Genomic DNA, 17,197 nt, shown 5'->3' on the forward strand with positions numbered 1-17,197 from the left:
CCAGTGTCTCCCAGTAGTGCCCCCAGTATCCCCAGTAGTGCCCCCAGTGTCTCCCAGTAGTGTCTCCCAGTATCCCCCAGTGTCTCCCAGTGTCTCCCAGTTCCCCCAGTGTCTCCCAGTAGTGCCCCCAGTGCCTCCCAGTACCCCAGTGTCTCCCAGTAGTGTCTCCCAGTGTCTCCCAGTGCCCCCCAGTGTCTCCCAGTAGTTTCTCCCAGTGCCCCCCAGTCCCTCCCAGTACCTCCCAGTCTCCCCAGTACTCCCAGTATGGCAGGTGGCGGCGCTGTGCGTGTGCCCAGAGCTGCTGCAGCAGGACACCATCCCCAGTATCCCCCAGTGTCTCCCAGTAGTGTCTCCCAGTACCCCCCAGTCCCCCCCAGTATCTCCCAGTCCCCCCAGTAGTGTCTCCCAGTGTCCCCCAGTGTCCCCCAGTATCCCCCAGTTCCCCCAGTACCCAGTGTCCCCAGTATCCTGTGTCTCCCAGTGCCCCCCAGTGTCCCCCAGTGCCCCCCAGTACCCCCAAGTGTCTCCCAGTAGTTTCTCCCAGTTCCCCCCAGTCCCTCCCAGTCCCTCCCAGTGCCCCCAGTATGCCCAGTATGGCAGGTGGCGGCGCTGTGCGTGTGCCCGGAGCTGCTGCAGCAGGACACCATCCCCAGTATCCCCCAGTGCCCCCAGTGCCCCCCAGTACCCCCAGTGTCTCCCAGTGCCCCCAGTGTCTCCCAGTAGTGTCTCCCAGTATCTCCCAGTGTCTCCCAGTGCCTCCCAGTATCCCCAGTAGTGCCCCCAGTGTCTCCCAGTAGTGCCCCCCAGCATCTCCCAGCGTCTCCCAGTGTCTTCCAGTAGTGTCTCCCAGTATCCCCCAGTATCCCCCAGCATCTCCCAGTATCTCCCAGTTCCCCCAGTAGTGTCTCCCAGTGTCTCCCAGTGTCTCCCAGTGCCTCCCAGTACCCCCAGTGCCCCCAGTGTCTCCCAGTAGTGCCCCCCAGTGCCTCCCAGTACCCCAGTGTCTCTCAGTAGTGTCTCCCAGTAGTTTCTCCCAGTTCCCCCCAGTCCCTCCCAGTCCCTCCCAGTTCCCCCAGTACTCCCAGTATCCCAGGTGGCGGCGCTGTGCGTGTGCCTGGAGCTGCTGCAGCAGGACACCATCCCCAGTATCCCCCAGTGTCTCCCAGTAGTGCCCCCAGTATCCCCAGTAGTGCCCCCAGTGTCTCCCAGTAGTGTCTCCCAGTATCCCCCAGTGTCTCCCAGTGTCCCCAGTGCCCCCCAGTATCCCCAGTAGTGCCCCCAGTGTCTCCCAGTAGTGCCCCCCAGCATCTCCCAGCGTCTCCCAGTGTCTTCCAGTAGTGTCTCCCAGTATCCCCCAGTATCCCCCAGCATCTCCCAGTATCTCCCAGTTCCCCCAGTAGTGTCTCCCAGTGTCTCCCAGTGTCTCCCAGTGCCTCCCAGTACCCCCAGTGCCCCCAGTGTCTCCCAGTAGTGCCCCCCAGTGCCTCCCAGTACCCCAGTGTCTCTCAGTAGTGTCTCCCAGTAGTGTCTCCCAGTGCCCCCCAGTCCCTCCCAGTGCCTCCCAGTCCCCCCAGTATCCCCAGTTCCCCCAGGTGGCGGCGCTGTGCGTGTGCCTGGAGCTGCTGCAGCAGGACACCATCCCCAGTATCCCCCAGTGTCTCCCAGTAGTGCCCCCAGTATCCCCAGTAGTGCCCCCAGTGTCTCCCAGTAGTGTCTCCCAGTATCCCCCAGTGTCTCCCAGTGTCCCCAGTGCCCCCCAGTATCCCCAGTAGTGCCCCCAGTGTCTCCCAGTAGTGCCCCCCAGCATCTCCCAGCGTCTCCCAGTGTCTTCCAGTAGTGTCTCCCAGTATCCCCCAGTATCCCCCAGCATCTCCCAGTATCTCCCAGTTCCCCCAGTAGTGTCTCCCAGTGTCTCCCAGTGTCTCCCAGTGCCTCCCAGTACCCCCAGTGCCCCCAGTGTCTCCCAGTAGTGCCCCCCAGTGCCTCCCAGTACCCCAGTGTCTCTCAGTAGTGTCTCCCAGTAGTGTCTCCCAGTGCCCCCCAGGTCCCCCCAGTGCCTCCCAGTCCCCCCAGTATCCCCAGTTCCCCCAGGTGGCGGCGCTGTGCGTGTGCCCGGAGCTGCTGCAGCAGGACACCATCCCCGAGGACGCCAAGGCCAGGGCACGGAGGCTGCTGGGAGCCTGCGCCGGGCACAGCGCCGGTGGGGACAACGGGGACAATGGGGACAATGGGGTCAATGGGGTCAATGGGGTCAATGGGGACAATGGGGGTGGTGGGGGTGATGGGGACAATGGGGTCAGTGGGGGCAATGGGGACAATGGGGACAATGGGGTCAATGGGGTCAGTGGGGGCAATGGGGATGGTGGGGGCAATGGGGACAATGGGGACAATGGGGACAGTGGGGGGACAACGGGGACAGTGGGGTCAATGGGGTCAATGGGATCAATGGGGTCAATGGGGACATGGGGGACAGTGGGGTCAATGGGGTCAATGGGGTCAATGGGGACAACGGGGACAGTGGGGTCAATGGGGTCAATGGGATCAATGGGGTCAATGGGGACAACGGGGACAGTGGGGTCAATGGGGTCAATGGGGTCAATGGGATCAATGGGGTCAATGGGATCAATGGGGACAATGGGGTCAATGGGGGTGGTGGGAGCAATGGGGACAATGGGGACAATGGGGACAGTGGGGGGACAAAGGGGACAGTGGGGCAATGGGATCAATGGGGTCAATGGGGGCAATGGGGTCAATGGGGTCAATGGGATCAATGGGGACAATGGGATCAATGGGATCAATGGGGTCAATGGGATCAATGGGGTCAATGGGGTCAATGGGGACAATGGGGACATGGGGGACAATGGGGACAATGGGGACAATGGGGGGACAACAGGGACAGTGGGGCAATGGGATCAATGGGATCAATGGGGTCAATGGGATCAATGGGATCAATGGGATCAATGGGGTCAATGGGGACAATGGGATCAATGGGGTCAATGGGATCAATGGGATCAATGGTATCAATGGGGTCAATGGGATCAATGGGGACAATGGGATCAATGGGGTCAATGGGGTCAGTGGGGTCAATGGGATCAATGGGATCAATGGGGTCAATGGGATCAATGGGGACAATGGGATCAATGGGGTCAATGGGGTCAGTGGGGTCAATGGGATCAATGGGATCAATGGGGTCAATGGGGTCAATGGGGACAATGGGATCAATGGGGTCAATGGGGTCAGTGGGGTCAATGGGATCAATGGGATCAATGGGGTCAATGGGGACAATGGGGACAGTGGGGACAGTGGGGGGACAACGGGGACAGTGGGATCAATGGGATCAATGGGGTCAATGGGATCAATGGGATCAATGGGGTCAATGGGATCAATGGGATCAATGGGGACATGGGGGACAATGGGGACAATGGGGGGGATGGGGGAATAATGGGGACAATGGGGTCAATGGGGACAATGGGGTCAATGGGGACAGTGGGGGGACAATGGGGACCTTGGGGACCTCTGGGGCAATTTGGGGACCTTGGGGACACCTTGGGGACAATTTGGGGACCCCCCCAGGTGCCTACAGCGCCAGCCCCGGTATCGAGGCCATCCGGCAGGACGTGGCCCAGTTCCTGGAGCGCCGGGACGGTGTCCCCGCCTGTCCCCAAAACATCTTCCTGGCCACCGGCGCCAGCGACGCCATCGTGGTGGGGACCTGTCCCCGTGTCCCCGTGTCCCCGTGTCCCCATCCCAGTGTCCCCATCCCAGTGTCCCCATCCCAGTCCCAGTGTCCCCTACCCCATCCCGGTGTCCCCATCCCAGTGTCCCCATCCCAGTTCCAGTATCCCAACCCAGTCCCAGTGTCCCAGTCCCGGTGTCCCCAACCCAGTCCCAGTGTCCCCATCCCAGTCCTGGTGTCCCCAACCTAATCCCAGTGTCTCCATCCCAGTCCCAGTGTCCCCAACCCAGTCCCAGTGTCCCCATATCAGTCCCGGTGTCCCCAACCCCATCCCAGTGTCCCCATCCCAGTGTCCCCATCCCAGTCCCAGTGTCCCCAACCCCATCCCAGTGTCCCCATCCCAGTCCCGGTGTCCCCATCCCGGTGTCCCCAACCCCTTCCCAGTGTCCTCAACCCAATCCTGGTGTCCCCAGCCCCATCCCAGTGTCCCCATCCCAGTCCTGGTGTCCCCAACCCAGTCCTGGTGTCCCCAACCCCATCCCGGTGTCCCCATCCCAGTGTCCCCAAACCAATCCCCGTGTCCCCATCCCAGTCCCAGTGTCCCCATCCCAGTCCCGGTGTCCCCAACCCCGTTCCAGTGTCCCCAACCCAATCCCAGTGTCCCCATCCCAGTCCCAGTGTCCCCATCCCAGTCCCGGTGTCCCCATCCCAGTGTCCCCAACCCCATCCCAGTGTCCCCTTCCCAGTGTCCCCAACCCAATCCTGGTGTCCCCAACCCCGTCCCAGTGTCCCCAACACAATCCCAGTGTCCCCATCCCAGTCCCGGTGTTCCCAGCCCCATCCCAGTGTTCCCAGCCCCATCCCAGTGTCCCCAAACCAATCCCCGTGTCCCCATCCCAGTCCCAGTGTCCCCAACCCAGTCCCAGTGTCCCCAACCCCATCCCGGTGTCCCCATCCCAGTGTCCCCAACCCCGTCCCAGTGTCCCCATCCCAGTCCCAGTGTCCCCATGTCCCCATCCCAGTGTCCCCAACCCTGTCCCAGTGTCCCCAACCCAGTCCTGGTGTCCCCAACCCCGTCCCAGTGTCCCCAACACAATCCCAGCGTCCCCATCCCAGTCCTGGTGTCCCAGTCCCGGTGTCCTCAACCCAGTCCCGGTGTCCCCATCCCAGTCCCAGTGTCCCCAACCCCCTCCCAGTGTCCCCAACACAATCCCAGCGTCCCCATCCCAGTCCCAGTGTCCCCAACCCTGTCCCAGTGTCCCCAACCCAGTCCCGGTGTCCCAGTCCCGGTGTCCTCAACCCAATCCCAGTGTCCCCATCCCAGTCCTGGTGTCCCAGTCCCGGTGTCCTCAACCCAGTCCCGGTGTCCCCATCCCAGTCCCAGTGTCCCCAACCCCCTCCCAGTGTCCCCAACACAATCCCAGTGTCCCCATCCCAGTCCCAGTGTCCCAGCCCCATCCCAGTGTCCCCATCCCAGTCCCGGTGTCCCCATCCCAGTCCCAGTGTCCCCAACCCAGTCCTGGTGTCCCCAACCCAGTCCCGGTGTCCCAGTCCTGGTGTCCTCAGCCCCATCCCGGTGTCCCCAACCCTGTCCCAGTGTCCCCATCCCAGTCCCAGTGTCCCCAGCCCAGTCCCGGTGACCCAGTCCCAGTGTCCCTGTCCCAGTCCCAGTGTCCCCAACCCCATCCCAGTGTCCCCATCCCAGTCCCGGTGACCCCAACCTAATCCCAGTGTCCCCAACCCCCTCCCAGTGTCCCCAGCCCCATCCCAGTGTCCCCATCCCAGTCCCGGTGTCCCCGTCCCGGTGTCCCCGTCCCCGTTCCCACGCCCGGCGGTGGCAGCCCCACAAAGGTCCCTTTGTGCCACCCCTGGCACCGTCCCCTATGGGGGAGGGGACATTTAGGGGGGAGGAGGGGAGGGGACACAAACTTGGCTCCGGTGTCCCCAAGGCGCCCGCTGGCACCGCTGGCACGGACACGGTGTCCCCGCGGCGTCCCGGCCCTACAAATGTCCTTGTTCCCACGCTGTCACCTTAATGTCCCCGTAAAGTCCCCGAAATGTCCCGAAATGTCCCCAAAATGTCCCCAAAATGTCCCCATAAAGTCCCCAAAATGTCCCCATAAAGTCCCCGAAATGTCCCCAAAATGTCCCCTAAATGTCCCCATAATGTCCCCGTAATGTCCCCATAATGTCCCTGTCCCCACAACGTCCCCAGCCCCATAATGTCCCCCCCCCAGTGCCCCCATCCCCACACTGTCCCCGTCCCCTTGCTGTCCCCTCACTGTCCCTGTCCCTTTTCTGTCCCCCTCCCCGTGTCACCCCACCCCTGTGTCCCCCTGTCCCTGTGTCACCCCCTCCCCATGTCCCCATGTCCCCATGTCCCCATGTCACCCCAACCCCACGCCACCCCAACCCTACATCACCCCATCCCCATCTCCCCATGTCTCCATGTCCCCACGCCACCCTCTCCCCATATCCCCATGTCCCCATGTCCCCCCATTGCCATACCACCCCAAACCCATGTCACCCCGTCCCCATGTCACCCCAACCCCATATCCCCATGTCCCCATGTCCCCACACCACCACCTCCCCATGCCACCATGTCCCCATATCACCCCAACCCCATGCCACCCCCTCCCTGTGCCACCCCAACCCTACATTACCCCGTCCCCAAATCCCCATGTCCCCATGCCACCCCAACCCCACGTCTCCCCAACCCCACGCCACCTTGTCCCCATGTCCCCATGTCCCCATGTCCCCATATCCCCACGCCACCCCCTCTCCATGTCCCCATGTCACCCCAACCCTACATCACCCCCTCCCCATGCCACTCTGTCCCCATAACCCCATGTCCCCATGTCCCCATATCACCCTGTCCCCATATCCCCATGTTCCCAACCCCATATCACCCCATTGCCATGCCACCCCAACCCCATATCCCAATGTCCCCGTGTCCCCATATCACCATGTCCCCATCCCACCCCAACCCTACATCACCCCAACCCCATGTCACCCCATTGCCATGCCACCCCAACCCCATATCCACATGTCCCCATGTCCCCATGCCACCCTGTCCCCATGTCCCCATGTCCCCATATCCCCAACCCCAACCCCACACCCCTTGCCCCCCCCCAGAGCATCCTGAAGCTGTTGGTGTTCGGCGAGGGCTCGGAGCGCTCGGGGGTGCTGATACCGGTTCCCCAGTACCCGCTCTACTCGGCGGCACTGGCGGAACTGGGAGCGGTGCAGCTGGGCTACCTGCTGGCCGAGGAGCGCGCCTGGGCCCTGGACATCGCCGAATTGCGCCGGGTGCTGGCCGAGGGGAGGCGGCGCTGCCGGCCCCGCGCCCTCTGCGTCATCAACCCCGGAAACCCAACCGGTACGGGGACACCGCCGCCAAGGGTACTGGGGGCACTGGGAGTAGTGTGGGAACTGCGTGGGGTGGGGGTAGTGGGGTCGTACTGGGGATCCTGAGGTCATATTGGGAGATCTGGTGTCATACTGGGGGCACTGGAGTCATACTGGGAGGCCTGGGGTCATACTGGGGACAATAGGGTTGGACTGGGGACAATGGGGTTGGACTGGGAGCAACCCTACAGGTATGGCGCTACCATGGGCACTGCGTGGGGTGGGGGTACTGGGGTGGTACTGGGGGTCCTGGGGTTGTGCTGGGGGCACTGGGGTCATAGTGGGAGACCTGGGGTCATACTGCGGGTCCTGGGGTCATACTGGGGACAGTGGGGTTGGACTGGGGACAACGGGGTTGGACTGGGAGCAACCCTACAGGTATGGTGCTACCATGGGCACTGCATGGGGTGGGGGTAGTGGGGTGGTACTGGGGGTCCTGGGGTCGTACTGGGGGCACTGGGGTCATAGTGGAAGACCTGGGGTCAGATTGGGAGTGCTGGGGTCATACTGGGGGCACTGGGGTCATACTGGGAGTAACCCTACCGGTATGGTGCTACCATGGGCACCGCAGGCACTGCGTGGGGTGGGGGTAGCGGGGTCATACTGGGGGTACTGGGGTCAGATTGGGAGTGCTGGGATCATACTGGGAGCCCTGGGGTCAGATTGGGAGTGCTGGGATTGGACTGGGGGCACTGGAGTCATACTGGGGACAGTGGGGTTGGACTGGGAGCAACCCCACCAGTACGGCGGCACTGCCAAGGGTACTGCATGGGGTGAGGATACTGGGGTGGTAGTGGGGGTCCTGGGGTCATACTGGGGGTCCTGGGGTCAGATTGGGAGTGCTGGGGTCATACTGGGGGTCCTGGGGTCATACTGGGGGTTCTGGGGCTGTACTGGAAGACCTGGGGTCATACTGGGGGTCCTGGAGTCATACTGGGGACAATAGGGTTGGACTGGGAGTAACCCTACGGGTATGGTGCTACCGTCGGCACTGTGGGCATTGCATGGGGTGGGGGTACTGGGGCTGTACTGGGAGCCCTGGGGTCGGACTGGGAGTGCTGGGGTCATACTGGGAACAATGAGGTTGGACTGGGAGCAACCCTACTGGTATGGTGCCTCCATGGGCACCATGGACACCGTGGGCACTGTGTGGGGTGGGGGTACTGGGGTCGTACTGGAGGTCCTGGGGTCATACTGGGAGCCCTGGGGTCAGATTGGGAGTGCTGGGGTCATACTGGGGGCACTGGGGTCATACTGGGGACAATGGGGTCATACTGGGAGCAACTCTACCAGTATGGAGCCGCCGTGGGCACTGCAGGCACTGCGTGGGGTGGGGGTACTGGGGCTGTACTGGGGGTCCTGGGGTCATATTGGGGGCACTGGGGTTGGACTGGGAGCAACCCTACGGGTATGGCACTACTGTGGGCACCGTGGGCACTGCGTGGGGTGGGGGTAGCGGGGTCATACTGGGGGTCCTGGGATGGTACTGGGGACATTGGGGTCAGATTGGGAGTGCTGGGGTCATACTGGGGGCCCTGGAGTCATACTGGGAGGCCTGGGGTCATATTGGGGGCACTGGGGTTGGACTGGGAGCAACCCTACAGGTATGGCGCTACCGTGGGCACTGCGTGGAGTGGGGGTACTGGGGTGGTACTGGAGGGTCCTGGGGTCATACTGGGGGTCCTGGGGTCATACTAGGAGCACTGGGGTCATACTGGGGGCACTGGGGTCATACTGGGAGGCCTGGGGTCATATTGGGGTCAAAGGGATTGGACTGGGAGCAACCCTACTGGTATGGTGCCACCATGGGCACCATGGACACCGTGGGCACTGTGTGGGGTGGGGGTACTGGGGTGGTAGTGGGGGTCCTGGGGTTGTACTGGGGGCACTGGGGTCATACTGGGGGTCCTGGGGTCGGATTGGGAGTGCTGGGGTCATACTGGGGGCACTGGGGTCATACTGGGGACAATGGGGTCATACTGGGAGCAACTCTACCAGTATGGAGCCGCCGTGGGCACTGCAGGCACTGCGTGGGGTGGGGGTACTGGGGCTGTACTGGGGGTCCTGGGGTCATATTGGGGGCACTGGGGTTGGACTGGGAGCAACCCTACGGGTATGGCACTACCGTGGGCACCGTGGGCACTGCGTGGGGTGGGGGTAGCGGGGTCATACTGGGGGTCCTGGGATGGTACTGGGGACACTGGGGTCAGATTGGGAGTGCTGGGGTCATACTGGGGGCACTGGAGTCATACTGGGAGGCCTGGGGTCATATTGGGGGCACTGGGGTTGGACTGGGAGCAACCCTACTGGTATGGCGCTACCGTGGGCACTGCGTGGGGTGGGGGTACTGGGGTGGTACTGGAGGGTCCTGGGGTCATACTGGGGGTCCTGGGGTCATATTGGGGGTACTGGGGTCATAGTGGGAGACCTGGGGTCGGATTGGGAGTGCTGGGATTGGACTGGGGACACTGGGGTCATACTGGGAGCAACCCTATGGGTATGGTGCTACCGTCGGCACTGCGGGCACTGCGTGGGGTGGGGGTACCGGGGTCGTACTTGGGGTCCTGAGGTCATATTGGGAGTACTGGTGTCATACTGGGGGCACTGGGCTGGAGTACTGGAGGCCTGGGGTCATACTGGGGGCACTGGGCTGGACTGGGAGCAATCCCACCAGTATGGTGCCACCGCCACCGCCAAGGGTACTGGGGGCACCATGGGTACTGCGGGCACTGCGTGGGGTGGGGGTACTGGGGTTGTACTGGGGGTCCTGGGGTCATAGTGGGAGACCTGGGGTCATACTGGGAGCCCTGGGGTCATAGTGGGGGCACTGGAGTCATATTGGGGACAATGGGGTTGGACTGGGAGCAACCCTACAGGGATGGCGCCGCCATGGGCACCATGGACACCGTGGGCACTGCATGGGGTGGGGGTACTGGGGCCGTACTGGGGGTCCTGGGGTCATAGTGGGGGCACTGGGGTCATACTGGGGGTCCTGGGGTCATATTGGGGGCACTGGGGTCATACTGGGGACAATAGGGTTGGACTGGGGACAATGGGGTTGGACTGGGAGCAATCCCACCAGTACGGGGACACCGCCAAGGGTACTGGGGGCACTGGGAGTAGTGTGGGCACTGCGTGGGGTGGGGGTACTGGGGTCATACTGGAAGACCTTGGGTCATACTGGGAGACCTTGGGTCATACTGGGAGACCTGGGGTCATACTGGGAGACCTGGGGTCATATTGGGGGTCCTGGGGTCATACTGGGGGCACTGGGGTCATACTGGGGACAATGGGGTTGGACTGGGAGCAACCCTACCAGTATGGTGCTGGTCCTGAGACCCAAATGCCTTACTGGGACCTGAACACCCTACCAGGACTGGGCCCCCAGTGCCCTACTGGTAATGGGACCCCAATATCCTACTGGGACTGGGCTCCCCAACACCCTACCAGTACTGGGCCCCAGTGCCCTACTGGTCCCGGGACCCAAATGCCTTACTGGGACCCCAGTGCCCTACCAGTACTGGGCCCCAGTGCCCTACTGGTCCTGGGACCCAAATGCCTTACTGGGACCCCAACACCTGGCCCCCAGTGCCTTACTGGTAATGGGACCCCAACACCCTACTGGGACTGGGCCCCCAGTGCCCTACTGGTCCTGAGACCCAAATGCCTTACTGAGACCCCAGTGCCCTACCAGTACTGGGCCCCAGTGCCCTACTGGTCCCGGGACCCAAATGCCTTACTGGGACCCCAGTGCCCTACCAGTACTGGGCCCCAGTGCCCTACTGGTCCTGGGACCCAAGTGCCTTACTGGGACCCCAGTGCCCTACTGGACCCGGGACCCAAATTCCTTACTGGGACCCCAGTGCCCTACCAAAATTGGGCACCCCAGTGCCCTAACAGCACCAGTCCCCCCAGCACCTTACTGGTCCCAGTACCCCCACGTCACCGGTGCCAACCCCACCACCCCGCTCCTCTTTAGGGCAGGTGCAGAGCCGCGAGGACATCGAGGCCGTCATCAAATTCGCCTACGAGGAGCGCCTCTTCCTTTTGGCTGACGAGGTGAGTTACGGGACCCTATAACTGTGTCCCACCCCAAAACCCCCAAAAAAAACCCAAAAACCCAAAAAAAACCCAAAAAACCCCAAAAAACCCCAAAAAACCCAAAACCCGCGTCGCACCTCAGGTCTACCAAGACAACGTCTACGCCGAGGGCGCCGCCTTCCACTCCTTCAAGAAGGTTTTGGCCCAATTAGGGCCGCCCTACACCGACACCGTGGAGCTCGCCTCCTTCCACTCCATCTCCAAGGGCTTCGCCGGCGAGTGCGTGGCGCCGGGGCAGGGTGGGGGGCACCCATGGGTGCTGGGGTTTAGGGTGGCTGGGGAGGCTATGGGGGGAGGAAGGGGAGTATGGGGTGGGAATGGGGGTGGTGTGGTTCTGTGGGTGGGGTGGGGTGGGGTGGGGAGGTGGTGGTCCCATGGGTGTTGTGGGGTTGGGTGGGGACGTGGTGGTCCCATGGGGTGGGAATAGGAACACCATGGCCCCATGGGTGCTATGGGGTGGGGTGGGGATGTGGTGGTCCCATGGGCGCTGTGGGGTGGGGATGAGGACATGGTGGCCCCATGGACCCTATGGAGTGGGGTGGGGATGTTCTGGATCATGGGGTGGGAATAGGGACACTGTGGCCCTATGGATGATGTGGGGTGGGGATGGGGATGTGGTGGCCCCATGGGTGCTATGGGGTGGGGTGGGGATGTGGTGGCCCCATGGGTGCTATGGGGTGGGGAGGTGGTGGATCATGGGGTGGGATATAGGGACACGGTGGCCCTATGGGTACTATGGGGTGGGAATGGGGATGTGGTGGCCCTATGGGTGCTGTGGGGTGGGGATGTGGTGGCCCCATGGGTGCTATGGGGTGGGGATGCGGTGGCCCTATGGGGTGGGATTTAGGGACAGGGCGACCCTATGGGTATTATGGGGTGGGAATGGGGATGCGGTGGCCCTATGGGTGCTATGGGGTGGGGATGCAGTGCTCCATGGGGTGGGATATAGGGACACGGTGGCCCTATGGGTACTATGGGGTGGGAATGGGGATGTGGTGGCCCTATGGGGTGGGATTTAGGGACACGGTGACCCCATGGATCCTACGGTGCAGGTGCGGGTTCCGGGGCGGGTACGTGGAGGTGGTGAACATGGACCCCGAGGTGCAGCAGCAACTGGCCAAACTGGTGTCGGTGCGGCTCTGCCCCCCAGTGGCCGGGCAGATCATACTGGACGCCGTCGTCAACCCCCCCCAGCCCGGGGAGCCCTCCTACGAGGGATTCATGGCGGTGGGTGCGGGGTGGGGGGCGGTGGGGTGGGGTGGGATTGGGGTGGGATTGGGATGGGGATGGGATGGGGATGGGATTGGGGTGGGATTGGGGTGGGGATGGGGAATGGGGATGGGATTGGGGTGGGGATGGGATGGGGTTGGGATTGGGATTGGGAGAAGATTGGGATTGGGAAAGATGGGGATGGGATTTGAGTGGGATGGGATTGGGATTGGGATGGGATGGGGATGGGATGGGAATGGGATGGGGAATGGGATTGGGATTGGGATTGGGATTGGGATGGGGATGGGATTGGGATTGGGATTGGGATGGGATGGGGATGGAGATGGGGATGGGGATGGGATTGAGATTGGGATGAGGTTGGGATTTTGATTTTGATTTGGATTGGGAATGGGATGGGGTGGGGATGGGGATGGGATGGGGTTGGGATTGGGATGGGAATGAGATTGGGATCGGGATTGGGAATGGGATTTTGATTGGGATTGGGATGGGGATGGGATGGGGATGGGATTGGGTTGGGATGGGTTGGAATGGGGATGGGATGGAATTGGGATGGGATGGGATTGGGAATGGGAATGGGAATGGAATGGGATGGGATTGGGATTTGGGATGGGATGGAATGGCATGGGATGGGATGGGACAGGATGGGGATATGGGATGGGATTAGGATTGGGATTAGGGATGGGATGGGATTGGAATTGGGATTTGATGGGGATGGGATTGGAATTGGGATTTGATGGGGATGGGATGGAATTTGGAATGGGATTGGGATGGGGTTGGGATTGGAATTGGTTGTGAGATTGGGCATGGGATTGGGATTGGAAATGGCATGGGATGGGATGGGGATATGGGATGGGATTAGGGGTGGGATTGGGATGGGATGGGGATATGGGATGGGATGGGGAATGGGATTGGGATTGGAAATGGGATGCGAATGAAGCACATGAGATGGGAATAGGGTACATGGGATGGGGCACATGGGGTGAGCTCAACCCCGCCGTGCCCCCATTTCCCCCATTATTTATTTCCCCCATTATTTCCCCTATATCCCCCCCCCAGGAGAAGCAGGCGGTGCTGAGCGCCCTGGCCCAGAAGGCGAAGCTGACCCAAGAAATTTTCAACCGCACCCCCGGGATCCGCTGCAACCCCGTACAGGGCGCCATGTACGCCTTCCCCCGCATCGACCTCCCCCCCCGCGCCCTACAAGCGGCCCAGGTAACCCCCTAGGGTCACCCTAAAGAGTATGGGGTCAACCAAAAGTCGGGGTGACCCATAGGGTCGGTGTGGTTCCCCCCGGGGCGTAGGGGTCACCCTAAAGAGTATGGGGTCAACCAAAAGTCGGGGTCGCCTATGGGGTCGGTGTGGTTCCCCCCGGGGTGTAGGGGTCACCCTAAAGAGTATGGGGTCAACCAAAAGTCGGGGTCGCCTATAGGGTGGGTGTGGTTCCCCCCGGGGTGTAGGGGTCACCCTAAAGAGTATGGGGTCACCCAAAAGTCGGGGTGACCCATAGGGTCGGTGTGGTTCCCCCCGGGGTGTAGGGGTCACCCTAAAGAGTATGGGGTCAACCAAAAGTCGGGGTCGCCTATGGGGTCGGTGTGGTTCCCCCCGGGGTGTAGGGGTCACCCTAAAGAGTATGGGGTCAACCAAAAGTCGGGGTCGCCTATGGGGTCGGTGTGGTTCCCCCCGGGGTGTAGGGGTCACCCTAAAGAGTATGGGGTCAACCAAAAGTCAGGGTCACCCATGGGGTCAGTGTGGTTCCCCCCGGGGTGTAGGGGTCACCCTAAAGAGTATGGGGTCAACCAAAAGTCGGGGTGACCCATAGGGTCGGTGTGGTTCCCCCCGGGGTGTAGGGGTCACCCTAAAGAGTATGGGGTCAACCAAAAGTCGGGGTCGCCTATAGGGTCGGTGTGGTTCCCCCCGGGGTGTAGAGGTCACCCTAAAGAGTATGGGGTCAACCAGAAGTCGGGGTGACCTATGGGGTCGCTGTGGTTCCCCCCGGGGCATAGGGGTCACCCTAAAGAGTATGGGGTCAACCAAAAGTCGGGGTCGCCTATGGGGTCGGTGTGGTTCCCCCCGGGGTGTAGGGGTCACCCTAAAGAGTATGGGGTCAACCAAAAGTCGGGGTCACCTATGGGGTCGGTGTGGTTCCCCCCGGGGTGTAGGGGTCACCCTAAAGAGTATGGGGTCAGCCAAAAGTCGGGGTCGCCTATAGGGTCGGTGTGGTTCCCCCCGGGGTGTAGGGGTCACCCTAAAGAGTATGGGGTCACCCAAAAGTCGGGGTCACCTCTAGGGTGGGTGTGGTTCCCCCCGGGGCGTAGGGGTCACCCTAAAGAGTATGGGGTCAGCCAAAAGTCGGGGTCGCCTATGGGGTCGGTGTGGTTCCCCCCGGGGTGTAGGGGTCACCCTAAAGAGTATGGGGTCAACCAAAAGTCGGGGTCGCCTATGGGGTCGGTGTGGTTCCCCCCGGGGTGTAGGGGTCACCCTAAAGAGTATGGGGTCAACCAAAAGTCGGGGTGGCCTATAGGGTCGATGTGGTTCCCCCCGGGGTGTAGGGGTCACCCTAAAGAGTATGGGGTCAACCAAAAGTCGGGGTCGCCTATGGGGTCGGTGTGGTTCCCCCCGGGGGCGTAGGGCTCACCCTAAAGAGTATGGGGTCAACCAGAAGTCGGGGTCGCCTATAGGGTCGGTGTGGTTCCCCCCGGGGTGTAGGGGTCACCCTAAAGAGTATGGGGTCAACCAAAAGTCGGGGTCGCCTATAGGGTCGGTGTGGTTCCCCCCAGGGTGTAGGGGTCACCCTAAAGAGTATGGGGTCAACCAAAAGTGGGGGTCGCCTATGGGGTCGGTGTGGTTCCCGCCGGGGTGTAGGGGTCACCCTAAAGAGTATGGGGTCAGCCAAAAGTCGGGGTTGCCTATGGGATCGGTGTGGTTCCCCCCGGGGTGTAGGAGTCACCCTAAAGAGTATGGGGTCAACCAAAAGTCGGGGTCGCCTATGGGGTCGGTGTGGTTCCCCCCGGGGTGTAGGGGTCACCCTAAAGAGTATGGGGTCAACCAAAAGTCGGGGTCGCCTATAGGGTCGGTGTGGTTCCCCCCGGGGTGTAGGGGTCACCCTAAAGAGTATGGGGTCAGCCAAAAGTCGGGGTGGCCTATAGGGTCGGTGTGGTTCCCCCCGGGGTGTAGGGGTCACCCTAAAGAGTATGGGGTCAACCAAAAGTCGGGGTGGCCTATAGGGTCGGTGTGGTTCCCCCCGGGGTGTAGGGGTCACCCTAAAGAGTATGGGGTCAGCCAAAAGTCGGGGTCACCCATAGGGTCGGTGTGGTTCCCCCCGGGGTGTAGGGGTCACCCTAAAGAGTATGGGGTCAACCAAAAGTTGGGGTCACCCATAGGGTCGGTGTGGTTCCCCCGGGGCGTAGGGGTCACCCTAAAGAGTATGGGGTCAACCAAAAGTCGGGGTGACCTATAGGGTCGGTGTGGTTCCCCTAATCCCGTAGGCGCAGGGGCAAGCCCCCGATATGTTCTTCTGCATGAGGCTGCTGGAGGAGACCGGGATCTGCGTGGTGCCCGGCTCCGGGTTCGGGCAGAAAGAGGGAACCTTCCACTTTAGGTAATGGGGTGGGGTTTGGGGTGGGATTAGGGGTGGGGTGGGGTGGGATTGGGGTGGGATTAGGGTTGGGATTGGGGTGGGATTAGGGGAGGGATTGGGGTTGGGATGGGATTAGGGTGGGATTGGGGTGGGATTAGGGGTGGGATTAGGGGTGGGGGTGGGGTGGGATTGGGGGTGGGATTAGGGTGGGATTGGGGATGGGGATGGGGATGGGGATGGGATGGGGTGGGATTAGGGATGGGATAGGATTAGGGGTGGGATGGGGATGGGATTGGGGATGGGGATTGGGATTCGAATGGGATGGGGATAGGCATATTGGGATAGGATGGGATTAGGGATGGGGATGGGATGGGATGGGATTAGGGATGGGATTAGGGGTGGGGTGGGATTGGGTTGGGATTAGGGTGGGATTAGGGATGGGGATGGATTGGGTTAGGGGTGGGATTAGGGGTGGGATTGGGGTCGGATTAGGGATGGGGATGGGATGGGATTGCGGTTGGGATGGGATTGGATTAGGGGTGGGATTGGGATTGGGAATGGGATGGGGATGGGCACATTGGGATGGGATGGGGATGGGGTTGGGGATGGGATGGGATTGGGATTAGGGATGGGCACATTGGGATGGGATGGGATTAGGGATGCGGACGGTGATAGGGATGGAATAGGGATGGGATGGGGATGGGAATTGGGATTGGAATGAGATGGGATTAGGGATGGGATTAGGGATTGGGATTGGAATGGGATGGGGATGGGCACAATGGGATGGGATGGGATTAGGGATGGGGATGGGATGGGATTAGGGGTGGGATTGGGGATGGGATTGGGATGGGGATGGGATGGGGACCGGGACTGGGGGGGTATGGAATGGGGTCATGGGTGGGGATGGGATTAGGGACAGGGTCAGGGGTGTGTGGGGATGGGATTAGGGCTGTGAATGGGGCCAGGGATGGGATGGGATTGGGATTGGGAATGGGATGGGACGGGGATGGGATTAGGGATGGGATTATGGATAAGGGATGAGATGGGATTGGGATGGGATGGGGACAGGGATGGGATTAGGGATGGGAATTGGGGATGGGATGGGATTGGGATTGGGAATGGGATTGAGATGGGATGGGATTATGGATATGGGATGAGATGGGATTGGGATGGGGATGGGACGGGGATGGGATTAGGGATGGGAT

At 61.7% G+C, this 17,197-nt stretch overlaps 2 protein-coding genes across 4 annotated transcripts in view; both read left to right on the forward strand.

The window, feature by feature from the left end:
- GPT (glutamic--pyruvic transaminase) overlaps window positions 1–17,197 on the forward strand; it is a 28,007-nt gene that overhangs the window by 10,361 nt on the left and 449 nt on the right. For all 3 annotated transcript variants that reach the window (XM_072034210.1, XM_072034209.1, XM_072034208.1), the window contains exons 4-11: window positions 2,092–2,200; window positions 3,574–3,704; window positions 6,812–7,055; window positions 11,064–11,143; window positions 11,268–11,404; window positions 12,238–12,412; window positions 13,472–13,627; window positions 15,901–16,013. In XM_072034210.1, coding sequence (XP_071890311.1) covers window positions 2,092–2,200; window positions 3,574–3,704; window positions 6,812–7,055; window positions 11,064–11,143; window positions 11,268–11,404; window positions 12,238–12,412; window positions 13,472–13,627; window positions 15,901–16,013 — 1,145 coding nt within the window. The remainder of the gene's footprint in view (window positions 1–2,091; window positions 2,201–3,573; window positions 3,705–6,811; window positions 7,056–11,063; window positions 11,144–11,267; window positions 11,405–12,237; window positions 12,413–13,471; window positions 13,628–15,900; window positions 16,014–17,197) is intronic.
- LOC140001784 (uncharacterized) lies at window positions 3,933–6,802 on the forward strand (the record flags this gene model as incomplete). The annotated part of the gene is made up of 1 exon (XM_072034215.1): window positions 3,933–6,802. A coding segment is annotated over one exon (1,458 nt), but the record flags the coding sequence as incomplete, so codon positions are not given.

This window comes from Anas platyrhynchos, chromosome 2 (assembly GCF_047663525.1).
Source record: "Anas platyrhynchos isolate ZD024472 breed Pekin duck chromosome 2, IASCAAS_PekinDuck_T2T, whole genome shotgun sequence".
NCBI lineage: Eukaryota > Metazoa > Chordata > Aves > Anseriformes > Anatidae > Anas > Anas platyrhynchos.